The sequence below is a fragment of the Homalodisca vitripennis genome, chromosome 3 (assembly GCF_021130785.1).
Source record: "Homalodisca vitripennis isolate AUS2020 chromosome 3, UT_GWSS_2.1, whole genome shotgun sequence".
Taxonomy (NCBI): Eukaryota; Metazoa; Arthropoda; class Insecta; order Hemiptera; family Cicadellidae; genus Homalodisca; species Homalodisca vitripennis.
In genome coordinates this window covers 15,928,359-15,944,069 of record NC_060209.1, presented here as the reverse complement: position 1 = coordinate 15,944,069, position 15,711 = coordinate 15,928,359, and the positions used below count along the sequence as shown (strand labels likewise).

General features: G+C 35.2%; 1 protein-coding gene across 1 annotated transcript in view; it reads right to left on the bottom strand.

Moving 5' to 3' along the window:
* LOC124358092 overlaps positions 1-15,711 on the bottom strand; it is a 119,579-nt gene that overhangs the window by 11,225 nt on the left and 92,643 nt on the right. Inside the window, exons 6-7 of the mRNA XM_046810386.1 lie at positions 10,405-10,458; positions 761-858 (exon numbers count right to left, since the gene is read on the bottom strand). Of these exons, the coding sequence (XP_046666342.1) occupies positions 761-858; positions 10,405-10,458 (152 nt within the window). The remainder of the gene's footprint in view (positions 1-760; positions 859-10,404; positions 10,459-15,711) is intronic.

Here is a 15,711-nt window from a genome sequence, read left to right as displayed (position 1 = left end):
AATAACTCTGCATTGCAACACAAAAATAGTTTTTATCATATCCTTACATTATTTCTTTTTAAGTATAGCAATCATATATTAAAATTACAACATATCATTATTTTGAAGTTTTAATTATTAAAATCTGTAGTATAAATTTATAAAATATTCCTTGATTCAATTATTAGGTGTAAAATGTGTTTTATTAAATATTTATTAACCTTGCTAATGGTGAATGGCATTGTATGGAAAATTATGCCTGCATTAACTAATGTAAAATTCTGAAACATGCATAATAAGTTTTAATATCAGAATACAATATAAGGTGCTCTTATACGTCCTAGAATTCCCTTTTTTGTAAATATATATATGTATTTTCAAGTTAATACATAATAGTTTTAATAAGTATATTTTAAAAGAATAACTTTTTGAGATCTGCAGGTAGAAAATTCCTTTCAGCAGATCATTTGTCTTTTACATTTTTGTGAGATCTACAGAAGGCATAAGATGCAGGCGGAGTGGCATAAAAGTGATTTACAAACAGGGAGCCATGTCTGATGCAGCTCACATGGTAATATAATGTCCAACAGCCTCCTCTTGAGTGAGTCCAGACGTCTTCCATCCTTACAATCTAAATCCATCCTTAGCTTTACTCCCAACAAGGAAAAGACATGCAAGGGATATTGGATTTTGAGGTTAAGTAAATCTGAGTATTATTATAGTATATTTAACACATGCAGAAGTTTTATTCATTTCTAAAGAAACTAATTGTCGATCTTACCAGATTTAAAGCTGCCTCTCTCTCCGAGTCTACCGAGTCGAGGACTTCACTGCTTGAACTGTCATTACTCGCCTCTCCCTCACCATTCGCTAGGATATCTGCAACATATGTGGCATTGCAGACAAGGCTTGCATTTGTGGCGTTATACACTGAAATAATCTTCAGAGAGTCACTCACGACAGATCAGGAGACCACTCCCACAATATTGTCTGTAAGTTTTAATTATAAAAATATTTCAAATGTTTACAAATTTGTCTACAGTTTGATTATACTACAAGTAAAAGGGAAACACAATGTTTTATTCTTCAACGTTCATAATATTACTTGAATTAAATTCAACAAAATTCATTACTGTAGTACGCAATTGTAAATTGCAGTCTAACACCTCTTTGCTTGTTGATTATAAAGACTAAATAGCCTATTGCCTCAGAATATGTGTGTAACTCAAAAACCAGTTTTTATATAAACCAGATTTAAAGCATTAAGTTATACACCAGAAAATCGTCTATACATTTAGTGACGTATGAGCAATTAAGTCAAAAAGTGTTACGCCTTCAAGTTGTTTGCCGCTATTAAAACATAGTAATGCGTTGCAGTTGCATTAAAATATTTACAGGCGCTTCCAACATAACAGAAAACAATTTAAACACAAACAATATCTTGTATGAGTAAAAAAATTTTTTTTTTAAGAATTGTTTTGTCTACAAAAATACAGCCCAAAGGTTTAATCAAAATAGTTTTTATTGATCTTCATCCACAATCATAATCCTAGCACAATCGACGAACTAGTGAATATAGCAATTTGTTTCTGTGATATCAAAAATCTTTTCTTTTGTTGATATCAGCAAACGGAGCCCAAGTAAACTATTCAGAGCTAAACTGAGTACAAATTCAGGATTAGCTTAAGTGAATCAAAAAGTAAGAATAATTTACAAATATTATTCTTAATTTTTCTATAAAGTAATTACTAAATATATATCTTCTCAGAGCTTATAATTTATACATATTCATTTTTCTTGCATTTACAGACCTAGTTAATTAATTAGAAAACTCTGGATACATACACATTACCTCTTGAATAAAACGAACCAAGTTTAACTCATCAACATAAACCAGAGTCGTGCGTCGCGTCTTTAATTATATTAGTTACACAAGAGTTAACTCATCCAATGCCATAAATTGAGGCGTGGAGAAAGTGATCGCTCAGGCTGCCGTCTGTGGAGTGAAAAGTAGCTCAAGTAGTGTGAACACTTAAATGGTAACAATCGCCAAATGATTACGTGGCGCGCCCTAGCGACGGACCTCAGAACTAAGTGATATAATGCCCCGTACCTCAGCTAGGAACGATTTATCTCTGTGAAACTAACACAAAGGTCGTGCCCACTGCTCACAACGAAAATAGTTACGATTATTAACGTCTCATCAATCCAAAATAGTACCCACTCAAAAATAAATCACGGGAGGAGGTCATTTGGAGTTAAAAAAGCAATTATTTATCAGCGCCGACGAGGGAGGCGGTTGCAAATGGCTGGCTCACAATCAGATCCAATCAAAAAGGAATGATTACAGTGTCACATGGCGGCAAGGGGTGACACGGACACAGCGGGGGGAGGGGAAGGGGGTATGCAATGCACGCGCGACACGGGTAATCGCAACAACCCTTGACACCGTTAATCGGCGGCGGCTAATCCATCACGCGGACAGCCTCCCCGAGAGACCGGTCGCGATCTAGGGGCGGCCGTGCCTCGCGCCACTGCTGCTGCTGCCATCTATGGTCGAGTTTACAAACTAATAACAGGGCGCAACCATAAAGACTAACTTTTTCGCCAATTATAATTTAATTTATTCATAGTTTTCTTGAATTTACTTTGATCTGGGTAATTAATGCTCAAATTATGGATGTATTAGTTTTCCACTGACATTCTTATAGAAATAATAATACCTATTGCTACATAAAAATAATAACTACGTAACGAACATGAAAATAGAAATAAATTTCTACGAAAATACTCAATTGGCAAACAATATTTCCGGTTGCTAAAGATTTGCTTTACTTGGTTCGATTAGTTAATTGAGAACGTTAACGAAGACAACTCTTCGATTTTTAATTTGTGTTTTAATCGTCAAACTATTATGAAAAATAAAAAAAAGATAACACGCCACCTCAATTTATTAAAAATTTTAAGGGTTAGATATAAAATAAAATAAAACATATAATATAAAATTATAATATTACTATCAATTTTTAATATGTTATTAATATATAACATAGAATTTCACTCTATTAAATATAAATTGTTCAATTATATTTCTAATAATTCATTAGTTCTTTTTTTAATATTAAATCTAAGACTCCAATTTTTTTCATTTTCAAACAAAAAGATTTTCTGTATTTTTTTATTGTAAGAAGAAATATGTTTAATATTTATACATTATTTTAACTTGTTTATTATTACAAGAATTATTTATTGCTGAATTAATGTAACATTAATGTAGACGTATTTATGTAAAACAATATGCATTTAAAGTATAATCAAAAAACGTTTTGCAATCAAATTTTCTCCCTCGATTAGCTATGCTAGAGGGTTATATATAGTTATACTGTACCTGTATTGCAATGTAATCAATGCTTTTCTGAAAAGAAATGAATTTTGAATTTGAATTTAGAATATATTGGGAGTTTTATTGTAGGGTTGGTTTTCTTTCTCGGAAGAAAGAAAGCGGTTCTTTAAAAGTTCTCTAACGTGTAGATATCAATGAATCACATAAATAACGTCTGCCAACGAAACTCTTGTCTTGACTACTTAAGTAAAGTTTGTAAACACATAAAATCGATTTCTTCCATACTTACTAACACTAAATGTGTACATCCATCCATAAGTAACACAATTAATTCACAGTGTAGTCGGTTAGTTACAGCAATTTCGTTTCTAGCATTTAAGATTTTCCTCGAACTCAACGAGTTCGCTGAAAGTGAAGTCAAACAATGGAACTAACTGGTCTGGAGGAAAAGTTCAGCAAATGTCGAATGTATCTACTTCAAGGGAACATTAATGGGGGTTGTTGATGGATGAGGTGGTGGGGGGAGGGGAGGATATCAGATTAGCACCCCCATGCTACCCGCATCCCTTCATTAGGCGGCCGTTTTTAAATTGTTCCCGGTGCGGGCTAGCCCATGTTTTTATAATCAGCCATATTGCTTGCTGTTCGTGTGACTTCGGCGGCGACTGAAACCGCCTCCCCTGATTATGGGTTCTGTTACCGCCACTTATACTACCGCTAACTGTTTAATTTATTTGTTAGAAATACGGGTTTGGACTTCTGCGGCAATAATAGGCTGTGTGAAATAATATGAATCCAGCATTCATAAAATACTTTGTTTAAAGTTACTGACGATGGGAGGTTTAAAAGGATAACAGGATAACACAACGTTTCGAGGATTGAAATCTATTCTCTTCGTCAGGTGGGGGTGGTATTAATACATACAAAAATAAAGGATAGAAAGAAGAAAAGAAGGAAAAGAAAAGGGTTCAAACGTTTTGAGTATACATAGTTGTGTGAAGTTAATATTTTAAGTATATTTCTACAATTAAAGAGGGAAAATAATACTGAATATTTTAATGTTTGGGAAAACGTGAGGTTGCATTGACCGCACCTATACTACACATAAAAATAAAATATATGGTTGGTTTATTAATTATCTTAGAATAAAATTGTCACCAATATTCCACAGATAATCACAATAATAAATAAAATATTAATTGGTTTGTAATTTATATTTAATATAGATTTACCCATAAGAAACAATCCATTAACTTTGATATAAATCCAATTGTGGTTTATGGATTTCATATTTATGACGCGGTTTAAACTTAAGCCCTAATTTTCAAATGGAGCCTCGACGTTCGGTCTAACTTGCGTGCTCTTATAACGCCTGCAATAATATGAACGCAACACACTACGGCAGGAGAGGGAAATTGCATCGATTTAATATTGAAGGGGGATATAGAAAATACTTAATGCTTGTCTACACAGATTCCAAACAAATTACTTTTCCGCTGACATTAACATATATATTCTCTTTCGTGCTCTAATTAAGAATATTCTGCGACGATTCTTTTGAATAAATGTGATTTAAGCAGCATTGTATATTTTAATAATAACATATTACACACAATAAGTTACAATTAGCTTTATCTTCTCAATTGATGAAGTATCTTCTTGTTAAAAATTACAAAAATATTGTAAAACTATTATAAATATCCATTTTTATATTCGATGTTATTTTTGTATCCAAAGAACTATATGGTCACATAAGCGTATTTAAATCAACTTAATCACGTTTGAAATTTATGGTCTGTAATATCAGGAAAACATTATTTCTCTCCCCCTCCTTCAAATCCAAATCAATGAATGCCTAGTTGATACCTAGATTATTTCCCAGTCCGGTGAATAATAATAATGGTCTACTTAAAGTACGAACATTAAAGTATCAAGGCCAGCATTTAATTATTTGTTTGTTAAGGAAACGTTAGCGTTTTTAACTACCGTGTTACTCAAAGTAATCTAAAATTTAACAATATTAATAAGACCATTCTTTTTAATTCGCTGTTGAAAATGGCCGGGCAATTAAATTCCAAAAATAAACCCACGGCCGAGTATAATAATATCAGTTTAAATTAATTAGTTGGCAAACCCTATTAGTCAGTACATTACAGGCACACGATAAACTTCTAATTATGGACTGTTCATAGCAATTAAACTATTCACTTTTCGGACACTTCTATGAATACGAATGTAATATGTACAATAAGGAAATTACAATGAAATAATAATTTTTAAAATCAAATTTTACTACGAACATTTTACCGTGCAAGAAAACACATTTTGCTGTGGAATAAACGTTCAGTTAATTCCGCAATTTAATAAAAAAAGTCTACTGGTAAATTAAATTACGTTTGTAATAAATGTAATTTAATACCTTATTCTACATAATTTTCTTCAGTATTAAATTTTCTAGGTAAATATTTACGTTTTTATAACTTATTTAACAAATTAATTGTACGTTAAACATACAAAAATCGTTTTTCGAATCCACTTGTCTGTGTTTTACATTGTACATTTTAAACAATAAGAGGGATCCAGTTATGGAACAAACTTTATTCAATTTATAAGTTCAAAAACAGCTATAAAAAACTGCATTCGTCTATAAAAACCTTTTCCCAAATTCCCAGCAAATGATAATTTAACCTCGGGTACTAAATTGTGGGTGAAATCTTTTGTTGGCCGTTACTCAGTAACAAAGCATTTCCGGACCTGTGTTTATATGAACTTTTTTCATTATTTTTTTTGCGCAATAAGCTCAGAAAGTGCCGGTAACACTACCCGAATCACCCTGTATAAGGAAATAATTACTATCAGGACTAATAAGTTGGCAAAATATAATGACCACTTTAAGTTGTTTACGAACTGCGGTTAAAGAAACGAACGCCAGCACACTCCTCAGTGCCATAACTAGAATTAGCGAGTCCGCTAAAAAGAGCAGTAAAGGGTGAGTCTCCGGAGAGGCCGGGCAGGACCCCCTCTCAATCGTTATATAGACTGTTTATTTCTTAAAAAGCTTATTTAACCGCCCCTCCTCCTGAGAGGGCAGGCACCCTCCTAGGGTTCATAATCTGCTAGTGTCAATCATATCCAATCATGGGTGGGGTTAAAAACTAATAGCGGCTCGAGTCGGGACGGGGCCAGTGTTTTCACGCATGTAGGAGCAGGCAAATTGAACTCCGGGGCGAGGGGGTGGAGGGGTGGCCGGGGGTATCTGCATGGCTCATCCATCTTCCGGGGATCGCTTAGGGTACGTGTTTCTTTCTGTACCACCGGGCCACTTAAAAGTTCCGCCACACCACGGGGCACTTGAAACTGGACCAGCAAGTGCCTTAACTTTTACGATTTATCGCTCGCTACAGAATGTCGAGATTGAAGAATCTCCGCGGTGTTTTTTAGGAAAGTGTGTATGTTAACATGATCGTTTTACGTACAGCGGTGTTTTTAATAATAGTTGTATATCTTCACAAATATTGTTTAAAGATAGCCTAGGGATACTTGTGCAGGGCGACCAGACGTCCGGCTTTAGAAGGACATGTCCTCCTTTTATAGTTTGTCCTCCTGTCCTCCCGGCTTTTGAAAATTATGTAGTGTCCGGCTTTTTGGCGAACACTTAAATGTTAAAAAAATAGTAGCATCACGTTGAAATATTCTTCCGATTTCTGAAATCCCATAGACAGGCCCTAAAACTTTATTGCAGCGCACACGTAATGCCATGGCACGTGAACTGCTGTTAGATTCAGTTGTATGTTGTGTGTCGTCTGTAGTGTCACTGACTCACTGTTGTTTCTATCCGCTCAGCTGCACTGGCGCTACTACCCCTTGATTTCCTATTCATGCATTATGAATGGTAGATTAACTTTTTAATAATACATTATATATTTTATATATTTTTCTGTTATAGTGATAGTTTCTGATATATCGTCTGTGAGTAAAGCTTACTAATAATGCAATGAATCAATGAAATGAATTAATTCCAATTAGCCTACTGTACAAATATTATTTTCTAATATAATTTTTAACATTTTGGTTCAAATCAGTTATAATTATTAAAGAGAATAATACTAATAATAATTCACTAAATCTTATGGCACATACAAAAATATAGCCTAAAAATATACTTTTATCCATAAATATACACTTTAATAACATGAATTCCTTTTTTGTTCGAAGGTCATTTTTCAGGGTAAGTCGTAGGTGGTTAGTAGACGAATGAAGACGTATTGTGACCTGTATTCCGTAGTTCAGTTTTAATGATTAGTGTTGTGTATAGTTTTTTTATTAAGTGCGTGTTTATAGAGTTAGTGAAGTTGACAAACAACATGTAGGTTGTGATTCCTGGCTTAGGCGAGCCACAACGCTTTGGTAAGATTTGTTTATTTTAACTTAGTTTGTAATTATGTATTAGGTTAGTTCTTAACCTGAAGAAGAGATCAGATTGCAGATCTCGAAACGTAGTGTTACTGATTTCTTGTTTCACTGAACAATAGCAAATGTCCGGAAAGTCCTGTTTCCTTCAGAATTCCTTTTATTTTTATAAGTAAAAAGATCCAATTTGAGTTTTTTTTTTATTTGAATTACAAGCAATACAGTATTCATTTATAATGTATAAATACGTGTTTTTTGCAAAGTTTATAAGAATATTTAATATATAGGTATACTATATTACATGTAGTTAACCTATATGTAAAAGTTTTATTATTTAATAGGAATCAACCCAAATATACTGATGAAAAATGTAAACAAAATTAGCCTAAAGTCAGTGGATTTCATCCGGCAACAATAAATAAGAGTGGATGGGCGTGTATTTTGAAGAGTGGCGGTTCTGTCTTTGTAGTAATCAAAAGTAAGCATCGCGATTATCCAGGAAATGAAGTCAGAAGCGATGTGACAGAACGCGGTATGTAGAATGGGCGCGGGCCCGCTAGGCTACCGAACGTCTCTCACTTCCTGAAGACGGTGCAGATATTCAATAATTCATACAGCACTGGAATAGGCGCGCGGCTTCCGCGGGCTTTGGTGGGCGCGGTTTTGGTGCACTCTGGAACTTTGATTCCAGCCGTTGCCCTTCACAGAAGGTGCTTACTCCAGATCAACGATTAATGTGTGAAATGATTCTGAAAACACGGCTACGCAAAACATAAAAACCTTTAAATCTAGGTTAGGATTCACTCAGGTGTACTAAATGCAACATTGAAATCGTTTAAGGCGACTATTTAACATAAATAACTACGATTTATGTTACAATTAAGTACAGTATTTTGACGGGAAATATTAATGGTAGTCACTGAGGGATCTTGCTGAAAAGTAATTTCCAGAATTACTTTTGATTTAAATTTATCTTTCTCTCTAAATATATAATAAAATACATTGTTCTTTGAAGGCCAAGAATTTTCCATAAATGTACTGTTTGTACAAAATACTGGAGCTACTACATTTCACGTGTATAAATATATACCTACGTGTATACTTATCATTTGAAAAACAATTGTCATATACCTATAGGTAGAAAAATGATAATATTAAAGGGAATAACACAATTTTTTCTTATGTATTCAAATGTAAATATGTGCTAAATTTTGTTTCTTTAGCTTAAGTAGTTTTTGAGGTACTAGTTATTTTATTAAAAAAACAAAATGGCGACTAGCTGACCTATGTTTATATGACATGTTCTGTTTAAATTGATTAGTACTATCAGCCACAGAAGTTTGTGAACACCCTGTACTATAAGCCGTGTTGTAACGCGTATATACTTAATTGGCTCCTGAGTATGACCAAAATTAATGTAAACTCTCTTTTGTACCGAATCAAAATTGTTTTAAGTAGTACATATTTTATAGCACTAAGAAATTAATCTAAATCCGCTTTAGAGTTGCCTAAAAAAGTGTAATTCCTTTTTTAGGAGACTGGTAACCGTTCTCCTTTTAGTTTCAGATCTGTGGAGTGCACGCGGTTCTGGTTCCCTTGATCTTCGAACATGAAGCAGCGACTCAGCAGACGACTCTGCTAGCAGCTGCAGTCTGCAGTCGCACAAGATGGCAGCCCTCGGTCGGCCACATCCAGATCACCGCTATATACCCTCCTCACGTATCAGCAAATGTTATATTCCTTTAATTGTACAGTCGTTTCCCGGAATAGATTAAAATAAATTAAATGCGTGTGTGAGCGGGTCTGCGCACATTAGCAAGTCAGATCCTGTATTGATGGATAGAGGCCGGCGGCGGCACAAAGGGTGCCGAAATTGCGTCCGTCCGTCTGTCTGTTTGGATTGGCATTTCAAAACAACAGCGGCCGCCGTCAGTCAGCAATGCGGTGGCGGCGCGGAGTTCCTTGACGGAGTCACTTTCCTCATATTAAGTACCGGGTCGCGGAGTTACCCCAGTGAACTCTTTCGAATCGAGAGGAAAAATGATTTCGGTCGATAATTGTTACACACAACATGACTGAGAGATGTGCCTTTAGTAAAGAATGGGATCATGGAATTGAAAAAAGGGCAATGACTCATTTTAATGCTTGATCTTTTGAAGCATCTGCTCCTTACATGCGGAATCTCTTTATCCTATTTCGATTTGAGAGGAAAAATGATTTCGGTCGATAATTGTTACACACAACATGACTGAGAGATGTGCCTTTAGTAAAGAATGAGTACATTGAATTGAAAAGAGGGCAATGACACATTTTAATGCTTGATCTTATGAAGCATCTGTTCCTTACATGCGGAATCTCTTTATCCTATTTCGATTTGAGAGGAAAAATGATTTCGGTCGATAATTGTCACACACAACATGACTGAAAGACATGCCTTTAGTAAAGAATGGATAAGTACATTGAATTGACAAGAGGACAGTGACACTTTTCAGGCGACACTAGAATCTTTTGAAGCACCTGCTACAATGCACCACTACATGCGGAATTATCTCACCATTTTGAAATTTTGAAAAAGTATCTGTTGTTACTTGTTTGGAAAGGCACCCTATAGTATTATTCAACTTTGTTCTGTGACATTACAAGATGACCTGAATACTCAGCGAGACACTCACCGGTCTGGTGGGGCGGTGGACTGGGGTCCTTGCCTGGCCGGTCGCGTTCTCCACCTGTAAACAAACAAATCATGAGACACGAGCTTTATAACCGCTTCCTTCCGGTTCCGGGCAGCCGGCACGCGACAAGGCACCGACTGTACAGGGACAGTCGCCGCCCGTCACCATGGCCCCGGTGCGCTGAAATACCTGCAGCCTGGCAGATGTGTATCAGGAAACTCATCGAAATGTCAATTACTTTGATTCTTTCTTCATAACACAAAAGATGATCAGCTAAGAGTATGCTTAGTTTTCTTTAGCTACATCCAGTTTTCCTTTCTCTCGAGTAGGGAAAACTAAATGGGTTGGAAAGATTTTGTAGAATTTTGGATGGTACAAAAAGAAAGAAAGGCCTGGGCGTGGACATTCTTTGAGAGCTGTGCTCCTCAAGTTTTGGGAATAAATTATTACCAAAGAATATGTATAAAAATTAATATTCCAAAATTGCCTTCAGATGTGTTCAGATTGCATTCTTTTGTTAAGCGAAAAATTCGTATAACTGACAAAAATATTTGGTTTTTGTGTGGTAATTGCTGAGTTTCACTGTTAAGTAAGTAAAAATCTCTACATTGAATTATTTTAACACATTATCTAAAATTATTATATTTAATCATTCATTCATGACTTGAAACACGCTCGCCCCCACGGTTCCTCGCCTCCACGCTTAAATTTCAACGAGATTCCACTTTCTACGCTGGTAACGTTCTGTACGATAAGCACTCAAGACGAAGACGTACAATAATAATTAAACAAATCATAACCTAATTGCATTGCGATATTTTACGAGCAGATGCGGAGGAAACACTTGCACGTATCACCTTGAAGGCAACGGAAGAAAGTTCATTACAAGACTTGGAGAGGGCTATTAATATCAGAAGACGCGGCTGTTCGCTGCACCTCTGGCTGTTTAACATACGGTGAAGGCGCGATAATACAAGAAACAAAGGGAACAAGACGTGAAGCGGGTTAATTATGAGCGCGATAGGTCGATAAAGGACTACCGCAGGGAACAGTCTTGTCGCCGCTCTTATTAATGTTCCTTCCTGTTTCTTCCCAGGCCGTTTTCCCTCCTTCCACAACCTGGTGCATTGTCATTGTGTTGTCTTAACAATACAAAAAGAATCGGGTTTTCGACAGGGAACAAGTAATTTGAGATTATATGTTAACGCGACATAGGAACGAACACATTTCGCTTAAAAAAATTAAGATTGCCAATTCTTGAAATTGTTTAACGACTAGTTAACAAAATATTCCACTTGAAGTTTGAATTTAAACACTTTTACAACTTATTCAGGTTGTTTAAGCAAAGAAACTCGTTCCTTAAAAATATAAATATCAGAAGCTTGTTCAATCAATTATTCGAAGAGTAAATCGTTCATTTTGGGAATCGATCTAGATACAATCAATCTACTTATAATGTACAGGTCTTGCAGGTTAGGATATGTTATGATAGCCGGCAAAAATACTTCGGTGCGGTCTTTATATTGTAACAATCATAAAACTAGTCAGTAATAGGTGGTTGGTCGACGAATGCAGACGTATTTTGACTTGTATTATGTAGTTCGGTTTGAATAATTAGTGTTGTGTTTAGTTTTATATTAAGTGCATGTATTAGGGTTAGTGAAGTTGATATACAACATGGTGGTTGTGATTCCTGACTTGGGCGTGTCACAACCCTCTGGTATGATTGGTTTATTTTAACCTAGTTTGTAATTATGTGTTAGGTTAGTTATTTACCAGAAGAAGAGGTCAGATTGCAGGTCTTAAAAAGTAGTGTTACTTATATTTTTTATTTTGTACTTAATGATGGCAAATGTCCGGAAAAGTCTTGTTTCTTTCACAATCCTTCCTTCGTCAAAAATAAACTTCAAACAAAGGACAATCGTAAAGACATTTATATTTCGATAGATAACATCGCATATTAAGTTACGTTTTGGAGCGCATAACGGAATTAATCTCCAATTGAAAAAGTAACATTTACACGTAATAATGTGAAACATTGCAAATAATTTGTTTTAGCGTATTTCAGGCACTTCAGATTTATAACCAGATAGATCCACGTGTACCCATTCAGGTTATATCGAACCTTTTGGATCGTCTGAAGATTCATGAATACCTTTAGCCCTTTTTACACTCATCCGCTTTGTCCGGATCCCCGCACGCAATAATTGCCGCTTACAACCCCTGATAAGCCGTGGCGTGTGCAGTAAGACACACCTAGGGCAGGTGGCAGGTGGTAGGTGCCAGTCAGGTGGTAAGGGCACCGGGTCATAGAGCACTTGATGATGAAAGGGCTCAATGCTCAACCCTTGCCACGCGCACCTTAGGGCGTGAAGGAATGGGCGCGAGGTGGTGAATATAAAAACCACGATCTATTGAAACTGTCAAGGGATCAATAGCAATCATTACTTTAGGTAGAACAAGTTGTTAGCAACAATAATAGTAAAGTTCTATTTACATGTAGGACATTCTCCAGCATCCTCCATTCTTTACCACTCCCGTATTGTTACATATAAAATGTTTATAGATCAAATTCAAATTTTCTTTATTGCAATAGATAATTTTTTACAATTGTATTGCATGAGTTTAACTTATTCTAATACAATTATTTTATAAGTAGAAGTTTAAAACATCAATTTTAACCAATTTTATATTAATTAAAACATTTTTTTCACAATCGTCAACAAAGAAATGTTATTCATTTCGGCAATTGAGTTAAAAAAATAGTTTTATCATTCCCAGTAATTTGTCATGAACTGACCAAAGGAATAAAACGCATTCGACACTAAAAGATTTCTTAATCGAGCTTTGAAACGTTTTTTGTTGCCAATTCGTTGATGGCAAAGAATTATGATGCCAATTCTTTTACCAAAGAAAAGTAAATGATTTTTTTGGTTGGCTAACCAAACACAACGACCTGCAATGTAGAACTAAAAGTAAAAGGAAATAGTGTTATTAATTTATTTTAGCAGCGATACCTTGTGAAAACGTATGTCTAAAACATATCTTCATCGAGAAATCATCGGTAAAACTGTTTATTGATAGGAAACACAACCAAAAAAATAAATACTGAAACAACAACCAAGCTGCACGCTCGTTTAATTAACCGAGTATACTGGTTCAGGGAAACCTAACCTACAAAAGAGTGGATTATTAGATGAATAATGCAACATGACGGAAGCCTTTCATTGGCGGATTACGATGACGTCAGAGCAAGGGCTGAACAGCTGTTGTGGATGTAGCCGCTTAGTAGGGCAGCGTTTATATAATTTAGTCGATATAACAATAACCAATGTATAAAAAGATCGTGATTATATCGATTGTGGTGGTTATTTGTCCACGTGAGTTGTAAAGAATTACGTTATGAGGTAACATTCCAAATGGATTTGGCAGGCTTTTAATTTTTATGTAGTTACATTATACTGTATTGACAGAAGATTCACAGTATTTATTTTATAGAAAAATCATCTCGAAAAGACAACTTCAGACAAATCTCGCAACATTAAATGGTTGCATTTCGGACATTTTCCATCGTTATAGGTTATAAAAGGTATAACACAACTTCGCCAGTGTGATGTGTGATTGTGATCCTCGTACTGTGATTTGTGCTCGGGACTTGCATCCTGTGCAGTGACAACGCCTGGACTGGACTCCAAGCACCTTTTGGATTTGCTTCTTTCCATTCTTTATTCCTGTTCATTATTTTTGTATGCATTAATACATCCCCAACCTGACGAAGAGGATAGATTCCAATCTTCGAAACGTTGTGTTGCGCTTTTTATAACCATAACGATGGCAAATGTCCGAAATCCTGTTATCCTTTCAAACCTTCCATCGCCAATAACACACCTTAAACAAAGAATTTAAGTGGCTAATGGCGTCGCCACGTTCGAAACTCTAATCGAGTCGGTCATGAAAGTAATCGCGGTAAAAACCCACGTTAACACGTATGGTAATTAAAAAGTATTGTACAAGAAAACGTTGCATAAGCGAGTTAAGAAATCGAGTAGAACAAACAACTGAAAGCGAAACTCTTGTTATTTGTTTATGTCAGGTGGAATTAATTGAGTCAATTAAGGAGTGACTCGCAGTCTGATGGCGTTACGTCAGTAGTTGCAGAATGCTGTGCACTTGGCCGTCCTTGCCCGTATATGCGTAAATGCTGCTTTGAGTCACTCCTCGGACTTCCGCCTCTATCTGGGTTGCGAAGAAGCCTCGAAAACGGATTTCTACTCTATATTTATAAAACATAGCCTATACAGAGTCGGCTAAGAGGGTGTTGTTGGCTAATCAAAAATTAAATGTTGGAATGTAGAAGAATAAACTCGCCCATTGTGTTTTTCCAAAGTGTTACAAGCATTTATAATTGTCAAAAACAGTTCATTGCGTATTGATATTACATAAGTAGTAGCTAGTTGTGCAATGAGCTCTACAGAAGTCTAATAAAGTAGAAGAGAAATGTGAAGGAATGATAGAATAAATAATTATAACAGGATTGTTAGTTCTATTTTCTACGTGTTCAATATAAATAACTTTCAGGTTATTTGCTAAATGATTACCTATGTATGCACAGTATATATCATATATAAATTGTATAAATGAATTAGTCCTTTTTGTAAGTCATATATATATATATATATATATATATATATATATATATATATACGTATAAAGCATATGTACATACATACTTGATGAGCTTAGGGCTTATGCAACTGTGTAGAAACATGGAACATAAGGAGCAATATAAAATAATTTTGATCAGAATTTAAACAGTCATTTTTCGTCCTTAAAGGAATTAAAGAAAGGATGCCATCATACTTTTTGTGAGAAAGATGTGATCTCAAAGGTGGAGATTAACTTCGGAACTTTTTTGGGCGATAATAATAATAAACGTTTCTACATCGACAGAAATAACGTTAAATAAGACCCTTTTCTTACTCGGAAAACACTGAATTAATAGAACTTCAAAGTTTAGCGATGACATTAACCTGCTTAACTTTATTGATCATGGTATGCGGTAATGTAGGGCACAGGTTGCTCGAAACCAGCATTTGCGACTTCAACGTATTCAACCAGGAAAAATACAATACTTACTTTGATACAATACTTATTTTGTGAAGGAAAATATTATGTTGCATTGTACAAGACAATCTATTTTGCTTGGTATGACAACTAGTACGCGAAAGTCCTCGATAGCAGCGAGTTAATAAAATCATAAAAACCTTTTGTATGCTACACATACTATGGGTTTCCTTGTATAGAAAT